This window comes from Sceloporus undulatus, chromosome 4 (genome assembly GCF_019175285.1).
Source record: "Sceloporus undulatus isolate JIND9_A2432 ecotype Alabama chromosome 4, SceUnd_v1.1, whole genome shotgun sequence".
Classification (NCBI taxonomy): domain Eukaryota; kingdom Metazoa; phylum Chordata; class Lepidosauria; order Squamata; family Phrynosomatidae; genus Sceloporus; species Sceloporus undulatus.
Window position 1 is genome coordinate 234619701 of NC_056525.1, and position 13402 is coordinate 234633102.

A 13402-nucleotide genomic window follows, 5' to 3' on the forward strand; every position below is an offset into this window, starting at 1 on the left:
AGTTAAAACAATTTCCCTTCCACTCTTACCACCAAAAAAGAAAAACGCATTGTCTTTGTACCTCCTTTTCAGGAGTGTTGCAGAAACACGGAGATCACGAAATTCAAGGAGAAAACCATGTGCAAGAAGCTCAGTTGCTGTGAAAAAGGATTAACTGACATAGAAGCTTGCCAAGAAAAAAACAAAACCATCCATTTTCCAGAAACAGCTTAAGTTCTAGCCAAGAAATTTAACACTAGTTTAAAGTCTGTGAAGTCAAGGCCAAGAGGCAGATTTACTGTGCTTTGTCTTAAATCACTAATCACCACTAGTTCTGGTGAGAGACCAACACAGTTGGGGTGTCAACTTTGAGCTGCAGCATGTCACAAACTAAAGACAAAAAAAAGTGCATTCCTATTCCGTAGAGAGAACCAGATTAAAATACTTGCATGGTGAAATGGTTGGATCCTCCTATTTCACCACTAACTGGTTCGTATTGAAAGCATTTGTTATTTGCCATTAAGTTGGCTTTCACTGATAGTAACTCAAGATCGCTGGTCATTTAGTCCTGCTCAGGTCTTGCAAAGTCAGTGCCATGGCTTCCTTTATTGAGTCAATCCATTGCTCTCCCTCTTTTCTTACACCCTTCCACCTTCCCCATTGTTATTGTATTTTCCAGTGAGTCATGTAACCTTGTGAAATATCCAAAGTACAACAACCTCATTTTTGTTATTTTGGCTTCTAGCAACAGAGCAGGCGTGGCATTATTCAGAGTACTGGTGAGTTTAGTCATTTTGTCTTTTTGTGAGAGTTCATATTGCTCCAATGCTAAAATCTCCACCAGTTGCTAAGTGATTTTCAGGCCCAGTACAAGATAACAATTTCAACCTTTTATAGAGCTAAACAGCTTTAGCTAGAGTCCCACTTGATGGTTATCTGATGGACCGCCTCTCCCCATACAATCCGCCCCGCACCCTCACTGGGCAACAACTTCTAAGAGTTGGAGGCCAGATTAGTTTCTACTCCAAGAGGGCCTTCACGATCTCTGCCCCCAGCCTCTGGAACTCGCTGCCCACAGAGCTTCGCGCAAGACAGGGTCTCGGCGTACAGGTCGAAATACGCGCGACAAAAAAAGTATTCACGAGCAAAATGACACGGCGCAAAAGTTGAAGGGGGCGGCCCATGAAACTGGTCGGGGATCAAACAAGGGAGTGCCTCAAACCATAAGAAACAAGGAGAAGTAGTGGCAATCGCCACGCCCCCCTAAAGCGAACCCCTACCCCCCCCCCCCCCCCCACCTTATATTCCTACTCTCACTATCTATGTAACCCTACCTCCCCACCCCAATTTTAAGAAGGGTTTAAAACCTAGTGATTCGGTCAGGCGTACCCCTGAATATTTCCCCCTAGACTATTATTCTCCCCCCCCCTGCCACCACTGTAGACTGGCATGAGGTTGTAATGTTTTTAAAATGTTTAGCTCTTTTTGTAAATGGAATTTGTATTTTGTACTGGCTTAGTGTTTACTGTTTTATATGACTCTGTTGTGCACCGCCCTGATTTGAAGAAGGGCGGTATAAAAATAAAACTTTTATTATTTATTATTATGCTGAAGACAGATTTTTCCTCTGCTTTCTTTGATCGAGGAATGCACTCCTCTCAAGAATTGCAATGAGTTCCCAGTCTCAGTGCATTTAGGACGGTGTCAAACCACAGCTCTTCAATCTGCCCTTTTAAACTTGTTGTGGTGATTTTAATGGTTTTCTAGTTTCATTCTGGTTTCAGTTATATTTGTTAGCTGCCTTGACTGCTTCGTTTAGAACTGTAGAATAAAATGTAATAAATGAAATTGTTTGGCTATAAAAATTTTAATCTTTGTCACTTGAAGGCAGGAATAGGTAGCTGAAACTTCTATCTGGATTAGCTTGTCCTAGTACATGACTGGGAAAGCTCTGCTAGCTTTTTGGCTGAAAAGGGGGTATAAATAAATAAAATAAAATAATAGCTCGAGGACTCTGTCACTCAAACACTTAAGGGGAATCCTTTAACCACAATTGATCTCCTGATAGTCTTATCACCTTTGCCTTAAAAGAGAGGTAACACAGATACCCAATAATTTCTTACATTAAGAACAGACAGTGTGAAAGCCTGTGTGCGTGGCTGAGAGCGATATCTAATGAACTGTTTGTCTCCCCATGTCTGTGCCTGTAAGAATTTTTCAGGTGTCTCTTGTTACTTGAGGTAAAGTGGCTGGCTTCAGCAGAAATGGTCTACCTAGTGGTGGCACCCCATCTGAGGAATGGTTTCCATGGCTAATTGCTTCATCCATCTATATCTGTATCATTTTGGTACCATTTCACTTCCACAAACTTTTTAATCTTCTTGTTACTGCTTTTATATGACTTGTTGTCTGTTTTCATTCTGCTGACTGCAGTTATACTGCCTTTTCTATTGTGGCTTTAATGGTTTTTGTTAACTGTTTTAACATTATCTAGAACACAGTGTTAAAAAAGAAAAGAAAAACATTGAATACAGGAGAGGTGGGCAACTGCAACATTCCAGATGCTTTTGCCTTACAACTTGCATCAGGCCTTGCCAACATGGCCAGGAACTTTAGGCCAAGAACATATGGAGGGCCACAATTCGCCACCTCTGACATACAGTGAAGTCTCACCACATAATAGCAAACACAATGTTTTTCAGTGGAGTCAGCTGATACATTTAGTTTCTGGAATAAAGTTACATACTATATGCATATGTGAACATAACCACTGTAAAAATGTTCACTTTACAGAAAAAAATAAGTTATTCTATCAGAAGTCATGACCAGCAACACGGTTTTATTCTGTAAACATTTATGTTACATGTTCCAATAATTTAACTGAATACCAGTTTATACATTTCACTGTATACTATCAACGTCAGACTAGGAACAAAGCAACTGGGTTGCTTTACAATTGTCAGACTCTCACATTTTAAAACCTTTTTCAAAAGATACGAGTGGCTTTAGAAACAGTGGAGAAAGAAATACAAAGAGAAATAAGAGCACAACCGAAAGAATTCAAGTTGCTAGGAAATTAGAAAATGGGGAAGGGAGAAAATACATCTGAATAAGGGCCACCCTGATCAAACTGGCCTTGAAAAAGCCTCTCAAGCCTAGTCCAGTTAAAATACTATTTTTGGATGCTTCATTTATTACCAAATTCAAACAGCAAAACACATTTTAATTAAGAAGCACAGATGAACTATGAAATGTTAAGGCATAAAACATCACCAACTTGATTCTTGACAAGTAAAAAGTTGCTGGGAATTTTTTTTAAAAAAAGAAATAAGGTTTAAAAATATGGATATTTTTGGTTGAATACAGGTTGTGTATATTTGAATAATTTAGATTTTCATATTGCAGATGACTTATAGCAGTAGTGGTAGTAAGGATAAGTGATGGAATGGTAAAGCAACTTTTTTCATCTTCATTTTCCACAATGGAGGGGATTTTTCCAAGAGTGGAGCACAGGTATGGCTTGGAATGAGCCCCATTCTCCCTCTCACTCTCAAACCACAGATGGAATATAGCCTGTACAGAATACAGCCTTAAGCATTTTCTGCTTATCATTTTTAAGCACCCGCTATACTCATGGGCTGTATAGGGCACTGACGTTTGGGGATTAAACCATCATCTACACAGATGAGACAGCATAACTTCTGCCACTAATTTTATTGCAGTTTCTTTCAAGACTACTTGTCAAGAATAAGAGGGCAAGGTGAGACAGTACCTTTAGACCAGGGAGTGAAATAGTAAGTGTGACTCCAATTGAGTCCTAGGAAAATCCATCTCTTGTATAAATCTGAGTCTAACTCTAGTATAAATTTGAGGGATTTCTTGCTGAAACTCTAGACAAAGGATACCAATTGACATTTGAGTTATAAAAAGAGAGAAAAAGACTATGCATCTGCTTTGCTGCTCTACTACTGAAAACCCTTTAATCAGATGGTCAAATGTAGAAAATATGAAAATCTCCCAACGTTGGGAGAGCTGGCTGCAAGTGGTCCTTCCTCCTGCACTTCATCAATTATTATTTCTTAGAGAAAAAGAAGCAGGATAGGTTTTTTAAAAAACGTTTTTGAATTCTCATCACATGGCAGCCATAGAGTATCCAGAAGTGGCTGTGAACTGCAACTAGTCTCAATCCACATCCTATTCTTAGGCCCCTAGACAGGCCTGGCTCTTCTCAACCATCTCTTGGGTCTCCTGTCCCAGAGTAGGGATGGACTGGGCCCTGATTTCAGTGGGTTGCCTTTGCCCCATTTCTGAATATATTTCCTGGTGGATGATACAGACATGTTTTAATGATGAACTTAAAAGTATCACCTCTCACTTACTTGTCATTTAAAAACTTATGATTAGTCTCATCAGACACAGGCCACCCCAAGACAAAACCTTTGGCTGTGGACCTGCTTACTTTCCTTTTATTAGAAGGCCACTGTTGGTATATCTCCAATGTGACAGAAGACCTGAAACATTCATGCCAAGTTATTTCATCAGGTAAAGCTCTTGTGTTGTGTGCAGAGTCCTGCTCATATTACTGAAGGAAAAACAAAAGCTAGATAAAGAGAGATGGCTAAACGTCCATGTTGATGAAAGGGAACTGTTCATTTCTAGAAATGGTGCATATAAATAAAAAGGGAAACAGTGTGTGAGTGTGAGAGTAAGGGAGAAGCAAATAATTAATTTCAAACAATTAGAATAAAAAAAATCACAGGGTTTTTCCTCATTCACAAAATATGCACAAGAAATCCTTCCTCCTCGACACATGCATACCTGCTATTACTGTTTCCTATTTTGAATGATTCTGAGATAGAATACTCTGAGTTTTTGGTCCTCAAAACAGCCATACCATTAAAGCCTGCTAGCATGCATTTAAGATGGGAAAAACAAAACACTTGCCAAAGCCTGATATCAAACATTATAGACCATATTGATTTGACACCAAAGCTTCTAATTTGTAATTTTTTTACAACTGTGTCGTAACATATCACAGCTGCTGAGATTCTGAAAGTGACAGAACTGCAGTACAGAGTTCATATAAACTGAACAAAGCTAACTGTTAAATACTGCATACTTTTCCTACCCTTCTAGGGAGGGAATGTTAACAAAATCTAGAACAGATCAAAACATAATAATCTTCAATTAACCTTTTTTGTGATTAACAAAACCCCTATATCCCGTAACCCCAATCCACTGGCAAGTTCTTCCGAAACAAATGGGAACAACACAGGACAGGACTGCTAGCTGCACAGCTGTTATTATTTTCAGTGTATATTAGAAACTCCCCGGTGGATTGTGCCCTAAACAGTCCACTGAAATCTCAGCCTACAGACATTCCAATACCTCATTTGCAATACCTCAGATGTTCTGTCTTTTTCTACACAGAAATTTGATCTGATTTTCCTTGTGGACACTCTTTAATAACTATGTCAATCATCAGTGGAAAGAATCCACTGGAAACTGATTCTATGCAGCCCCTACAGCAAAACCATTTGGGTCTATTAACATATGCAATATTCAGAGAAACTGTTGCAGCTTGTTGCACTGGCAAATCAAATGCTGAATTCTTCACATGATGAGGCATTCACACAACTACGAACTAGAAACTATTAAAAACACATCTTTTCTACAGCTAACACATTATGAATTGGCTGTGTGAGCAGGTTCTCCATTAGCTTTGGTCAAAAAGGTGGCTGGAGCAAAAGTCCCTCAAGTTTTTGTTTTGTTTTGGGTGCAATGCAGTTGTGCCAACAGAACAACACTGCAGAAACAAGAGTCTAGAAGCAAATACATCTATGTATAGACGGTGCCACATTTAACTCTGGTACAATACCATCACAGAGGTTCTACTGAGCATGGACAAAATAGTCCATGCTCTATGTAAGTTTTCCCATGAGGTACTTTGAGATTAAATCCATTTAGAAAACAGCATCCACATACCAATACGAATCTCCTCCAGTCATTCTTCTTATCAGGTAGGTAACAGATATTAAGTCTGTCAGTACTACTTCACTAGTACCAATTCCCTTCTGATACCAGCACCAATTTTTTTTTGTTATGCTGCTTAAATACCATTTGTGCCTTTCTAATGTCAAAATCTGTTTAACTGTTGTGGGTTACTACATTACAAAAAAAGGAGAGAATTTACAGTCTGCATCATGGATGTATAAAAACTGCTCTTATCTATTATGACAGCCTAGAAATCCAATAATCAGAAAGCCTACGAAAGGTGTTTCGGTTATAAAAGAAAGGACCGACTGTCTTGAGATAAAAAGAGAGACAGGCTGACAACTAAAGAAGCCTCCTGTTGCAGCAGGACATGCAGTAAATTAACAGGAAGGATGTGTCTCCCCCAAGTTAAGTGCAACACTACACACTTTAATAACACTATCATTGCAGAGGTCATGCTGTGGTAGCATTATACTTCTGAGAAAATTGGCACTGTAACTTGAATGCAGTCAGTAATCAGGAGGAAAAAGGCAAGATGTGAACAAGACACGTTGAGCCTTCAAGCTATTTCAGGTGCTCTGGAGGCATGGTTGCAATAAGGACAGAGGAAGGAGACCGTCCATTCCATTCAGATAATACACCGTCCTTGAACATTAGATTCTTGGCAGGAAGTGGAACGCCTGTGTCGGTAGAAGCTGGATGTGAAAGTAAACTTGTAGTAGAAGAGAAATTGACCTCTGAAAGTAACTCCATGGTTGAAATGCTTTCCTGGGGATGGAAAAGGAGAGCACGTTTCAACAGGATTACAAGCTAGCCTTGATTTTCATTATGGGCCCAAACCTGACATTGTCACCCTTTAGACTGGCTATCATAGGTCCCTTGGCAATAGTCTTGTTCAGATGACTGAAGGTAGTTGAAGCTGCCCTGGTTATCTAGCAAATTTGATGCACAAAATGTTTTGGGGAGGAGAGGCTCAAACGCAATACTTTTTACAGAAGTACCGTATTTTCCGGCGTACAAGATGACTTTTTAGCCCAGGAAAATCTTCCCAAAGTCGGGGGCTGTCTTGTACACCGGATAGCCGCTGGGTCCTAAAGAGAGCCCTCGGCAGGAAAGCCTTCTCCCAAAGGCAAAGGAGCGTCCTCCTCTGTTTCTTCCCTCCTTTGCTTTTCCCCCTTCCTTCCCTTTTTCTTCCTTTTCTTCTCTTCCTTCCTGCCTCCCTCCCCTCCCTCTCCTGTCCTCCTTTTCCCGGGGGTCCTGACTCTGAGAGCGAGGCTGGCTACAGAGCAACCAATCCTGTTTGGATGGAGTCACACTAACAGCCAATCAGATTGAGGACAATGGTCGCCCCCCCACAAACTACAATTCCCAGGATTCCCTGGTTTTTCAAGGGAATTTCAAGGGAATAATAATAACAATAACTGCCTCCACACTTCCAGATCCCAGCCCCAGAGAATGAGTCTACAGTATATCAGTATTGCCAATTCTGCAGGTGCATTTGGATTTAATAATGGTAACAATAATGGTGATGATGATAGAGAGATAGTTCTTGTAGCACCTTTGAGACTTACTGAAAGAAAAGTTGGCAGCTTTCCTAGACTTAAGCATACTTCCTCAGATGCATGGGAATTGTAGTTCATTGTGGCACCAGAGCTCTTTCATACAAAACTACAGGGTTCCCTAGCACTGAGCCAGGGCAGCTAAAGCGGTCTCAAACTGGATTATTTCTGCAGTATGGATTGGACCTTGAGCATTTTTAATAATGAAGGTCCAAAACACACTGCAGAAATAATCCAGTTTGTGACCACTTTAACTCCCCTGGCTCATTGCTAGGGAATCCTGGGAATTGTAGCTTGTTGTGGCACCAGAGCTCTTTCTGATAGAGAAGGCTCAATGTCTCACAAAACTACACTTCCCAGGGTTCCCTAGCACTGAGCCAGGGCAGCTGAAGCAGTCTCAAACTGGATTATTTCTGCAGTGTGTCTTGGATCCAACTCAGGCTGCATCTTCACTCCAGAGACAATCTAGTTTCATACCGTTTTAACTGCCATGGCCCAGTGCTATGAAATAATGGGAATTGTAGTTTGTTGTCACACCAAAGTTTGCTGAGAGAGAAGGTTAAATGTCTCAGAAAACTAGAATTCCCAGGATTCCATAGCACTGAGCCAGGGCAGTTAAAGGGGTGTCAAACTGGTTTATTTCTGCAGTGCAGTTGCAGCCGAACACGTTTTGATTTGGCACAAAGCTTCCTGGGCTTTGATTCCAATAGGAGCCACTTGAACTGCCATGGCTCCATCCATACAGAATCCCTGGGATTTGTAGTTTGGAGCAGCGCCCTCCCCCCCCCCCGCATTCTTTGGGCAGAGAAGGCAAAAGACCTTATAAAACTACAAATCCTAGGATTCCAATAGGATGGAGCAGCAGCTCTTAAAGTGGTGTCAAACTGCATTAATTCTAAAGTGTAGATGCACCAAGAGGAAGGGCGGGAGGAGTTGTCAAGGCGGGTGAAATAATGTTGTGTATGCTGTTATTTCAAATGTGGAACACACTCCTTCCTCAGAGTGTAGTGGAGTCTCCCTCCTCCTCCCCTTCTTTTCTTCTTTCTCCTTCTCCTTTTTTCTCCTCCCCCCTCTTTCTCCTCTGTCGCTGCTGCTGCTGTCTTTGTTGTGTGCCTTCAGCTCCTTTCTGACTTATCGTGGAAGAGAGGGGTAGTCTTATACGGTGAGTATATCCCAAACACTCTATTTTAAGTTGTAAAGTTGGGGGTCGTCTTATACACCAGAATATACGGCAATAAGTTTTTCTTTTATTGACTAAGATCCACCCCTTCAATGGCCAAAGGGCAAAGCACAGCCATCACTTCTTTTCTCTTCCCTCCTGCCAGGTGTATGACACACAATAGAGTAGTGGCATTTGGCACCTGCATTAAGCCATCTGATATAACAGCAAGCCTTTTAAAGTCTAGGAATCAGTAGCTGGCTGAACTATTTGCCCACTGGGATGTCAATATGGATAAATCAGAACCACTGAGAGAGATCAGTCAACCAGGCAAAGCTGAAAAATATAGCAAGGAATAAAACTAAAGGAGGTATCAGGGGTCAGAATGAGCATCAACAATATCAACTGGCACTGGTAAGCCTTTCAACTATAGACTTACAGAACCATGACTTTTTGGACAACAATTTCCAGAACTCCCCAGCCAACACAGCTCATGCTGTGTATACAGTGGCAGGCCATGGTGGCTGGGGAATTCTGGCAGTTTTAGTCTAAAATGTAATTGTTTTATGCTCTGCTTATGCCATCAAAAATGTATGTTTAGGAAGGCCTGAACAGCATTGCAGAATATAATATGCTGAATCAGAACAAAGAATCATACAGACAGTTTTTACTCAGAACTCATTCAGCAAGCATTCTTTAGCATTATACCAGAATGAAAAAGAACAATGAAAAATGGTATTTACCTGCCTATGTCCAAACAAAGTTACACCAAAGAGGAATGTCTACATAAATATTAATAAAAATAACGTGTTATTTTTAAAAATATATATTTACCTGGAATGAATGAACGAAGCTAAGTACCTGTAGAGAAAGTTTTCTACTGGAATGTAACAGTTTTTGTAGGCTGTCAAAAGAGGAAGCAAAAATGAAAATGATATAATTGGTTTATGTGATCAAAACAAGTTTCTTCATTTTGTTTTCTCTGTAAATGATCCACTAGGATATGTTATATTCAAAAAAACCTCACCTCTCTCTGCTACACAGTCCATGGCTTGCAATTTTTCGGCAAACCTTCTGGTTCAGGTCAGAGCTGAAAAGTGGAATTCCAAAGCACAATTCCAGGGGAACCCATTCCATTTCTGTTGTGGGGACTGAGAAAAAAAGAGGAGGTGGAACTGACATAAAGGAACTCCCAAGAGTTTTAAAAAGCTACATTAGCCTTCTGTAACATAATAATAATAATAATAATAATAATAATAATAATAATAATAATAGGTTTTATTTATATTGTCCCGCCTCTGCCGACAGATCGAGGTGGGATTACAACAAAATTATACAAACACAATAATACAATAACAATTATTTAAAATCACAATATAAAACCATATCCCATCTAAAAACAATTCATACAATATAAAAATTTATCACAGCCTGAGGTAGACTCCTGATCGCGAGGTAGCAAACTTGTTGAGTGTATAAAAGATCAGGAGGGTATGCTTGCTGGAAGAGGTATGTTTTCAGCACCTTTGTGAAGGTGTCCAAGGTGGGAGTGAATCGAAGCTCTTCCGGAAGGTTGTTCCAAATCGTTGGGGCCATAGCCGAGAATGCTCTTTGGTGAGTAGATGTTAATCTCACCTTGGGGTGTTCAAGTAGGTTCTTCCTAGATGTTTGGAGAGTGCGGGGCGGGTTATGTCGGGAGAGGCGTTCCCTCAAGTAACTCAGGCCCAAGCCATGTAGGGCTTTAAAGGTGATCAACAACACTTTGTACTGGGCCCGGAAGCTAATTGGAAGCCAGTGTAAGGATTTTAGTACAGGTGTTATGTGGTCTGACCTTGAGGTACCAGTGACCAATATGGCTGCGGCATTTTGGACTAGCTGAAGCTTCTGAACTTGGTACAAAGGTAGGCTCATGTAGAGCGCATTGCAGAAATCTAAACAAGAGGTTACCAGTGCGTGTATCACAGTTTCAAGGTCCTTTCGGTCCAGATAGGGACGCAGTTGGCATATCAGCCGAAGTTGGTACCAAACACTCCTGGCCATCGCATCTACTTGAGATGATAACTGTAGGGATGAATCCAGGAGTACTCCCAAACTGCAAACTTTGTCCTTTAGGGGAAGTGTGACCCCATCCAGGACTGGATGCAATCTCCCTGCCCGGACTTGGGGAACCTATTACAAGTACCTCTGTTTTTTCTGGATTCAACCTGAGTTTGTTTTCCCTCATCCAGCCCATTACTGACCCCAGGCAGGCATCCAGAGGAGAGATGCCTTCCTTAGTCGCTGTATCAGTCGGATTCATGGAGAGATAAATCTGGGTGTCATCAGCGTACTGATAACACCATGCTCCATGTTTCTGGATGATCTGTGCCAGCGGCTTCATGTAAATGTTAAACAACATGGGAGACAGGATGGCGCCCTGAGGGACGCCAGATGGCAGCTCTCTTTTACGAGAGCAACAGTCCCCCAGCCTCACCATCTGGAATCTTCCCGAGAGGTAGGACCAGAACCACTGGAGTGCAGTGCCACCGATACCTAACTCTCTCAGGCGTTCCAGAAGGATACCATGGTCGATGGTATCGAAAGCCGCTGAGATGTCAAAGAGCACCAACAGGGTCACACCTCCCCTGTCGAGGCCCAGACAGAGATCATCAACTAAGGCGACCGTGGTCGTCTCAACTCCGTATCCCGCTCTAAAGCCAGTTTGAAATGGGTCCAGATAATCGGCTTCGTCCAAGACTGCTTGGAGTTGGAAGGCAACCGCCTTCTCGATCACCTTGCCTAAGAATGGTAATAAGGAGACTGGTCTGTAGTTATTCCTCAACAGGGGATCTAGGAAGGGTTTCTTCAAAAGCGGCTTCACTATTGCTTGTTTTAGGGTAGATGGAAATATTCCGAAAGGATGCATTTATTATAAGTTGTAACGATGTTTTTATTGCATCTCCTCCCTGGACGGTCAACCAAGAAGGGCAAGGGTCGAGCTCTCTCCAGGTGTTCTGGACTACAAGTCTCACCATCCCAAACACTATGGCTGATAGAATTCAAAGATGTAGCCATGTTAGTCTGAAAAATAATTACGCAAAAGGACCGTGAAGCACCTTTGAGACTAACTGAAAGAAAGAAGTTGACAGCATGAGCTTTCTTAGACTTGAGACTATTTCTACAGATCCATGTTTGGAGTAGAGGATTTTCTGGATTGTCAACTGATTCTGTAACATAGCAGCTGACAAGGTCTGTGCCACCATGCAAATGGAGTAATAACTGAAAGGTATAGGAAATGAACCTACCGCTATACTAATTCAGGATACAATTCAAACTAGTAAAATGGCTAAAAGAAGACAGCTGTTCATGACAGCCGTGTAATACGATTCCCTCCTAACTCTTTCTAACTGCTCCAATATTTTCAACATGTTCAATATAAAATACACAGAACACCAGGCTTATAACAACACTTCATTTTTGTCCATCACCAATAAAGAACTGTCTTCATAGGAGATCAAAGTAAAACATTTGTGAAGTAGTCAAAAGAGTTGTGGTTTCTTTTTTAATTATTCTGTCTATAAATGAAAAGCAGCTCATCTAGACAAGAACTACCAGGGAGGACAAGTACATTTTTGTGGTCTATGATAGGTCTACAGAACTGCACACACACACAAACACACATATACAATTTTAGAGTAATCCAAAAAAGAAAAAAAACAAACAAGCTAAAACCATATTTCCATTCTCTGTGATTTCAACCAGAGAAGACTTTGCCAGGAATTAGCTTAGCAATGCATTCATTTCCTGTGATTAATGGTTTCTGCCTTGTGCATCTTTCTGATGTGAGTTGTTACCCTCCCTTTTTCTGCAATCCATTCCATCCCCAAAACTTAGATCCAGACTATATGTGTGAATAGGTTCTGTTATGTTTATCATGCAGAAATGTTTATCATGCATAGACTATATAGCCCAAAGACAGAGTTTCTATAAGATAAGACAGAGCAATAGCACACTTTTGACACCACATAAATGACAAGTGGGTAGCAATAGGCTGGAAGAAAATCAAGGTTCAATATTTAAGACAATTCTTCTTCCCCAATAATAAAAAGCAGGCTATTTTAAAATATTACCTTCTGGATTTTGTTTAGCCACATTATCAATGGATGGCTCTTCAATGACCATTTCAAATGATTCTGTGCTCCCATTTACATCTGAGCCCAGGGCCAGCTCTGGCTCACCTTAAAGGAAAAGAAACTGATATTCAGCTTACACTCACAAGGCATATCTGCTGTGAAGTAGCTCTAACTTTATTTTCAGTATGCCCCCTATCACCTCTGCTTCTCTTTAGCGATTGCTTCTCTTGGGAGTATATAACCAGAGATTTCTAGGCACAAGATGTTCCCTTTCCACATAAAAGTATGGGAAGTCCCTGAAAGTACAGGCCTTTGGAATTTTGCCTCCCCTGCACATACATCCCAGTGGATACTCAGCACATCTTCCTTTCCTTTTGCTGCCTTTACCTGCTAAATGCTACAAGTCTCCAAGTCTGATCACAGAGATTTATTGTTGACCCACCTTTTCCATCAGAGGCATCACTTGGTTTTCTATTTAAATGGTGACTGAAAGGGTTCAGCATGGTTACGTAGCCACAAAAGTGTTGCAAATCCATCTTTTCCCTTAGTATCTTTAGTGCTTTATGAACACCCATATTGAGACGAGAAAAATCTAGGCA

General features: G+C 41.0%; 1 protein-coding gene across 3 annotated transcripts in view; it reads right to left on the bottom strand.

Moving 5' to 3' along the window:
• Positions 1-2798: 2798 nt before the first annotated feature.
• The window catches only part of FAM91A1 (family with sequence similarity 91 member A1), a 45591-nt gene continuing 34987 nt past the window's right edge, over positions 2799-13402 (bottom strand). For all 3 annotated transcript variants that reach the window (XM_042462234.1, XM_042462233.1, XM_042462235.1), the window contains exons 20-24: positions 13246-13395; positions 12801-12908; positions 9719-9842; positions 9526-9595; positions 2799-6741 (exon numbers count right to left, since the gene is read on the bottom strand). In XM_042462234.1, coding sequence (XP_042318168.1) covers positions 6538-6741; positions 9526-9595; positions 9719-9842; positions 12801-12908; positions 13246-13395 — 656 coding nt within the window. In that variant the 3' untranslated portion in view covers positions 2799-6537. The remainder of the gene's footprint in view (positions 6742-9525; positions 9596-9718; positions 9843-12800; positions 12909-13245; positions 13396-13402) is intronic.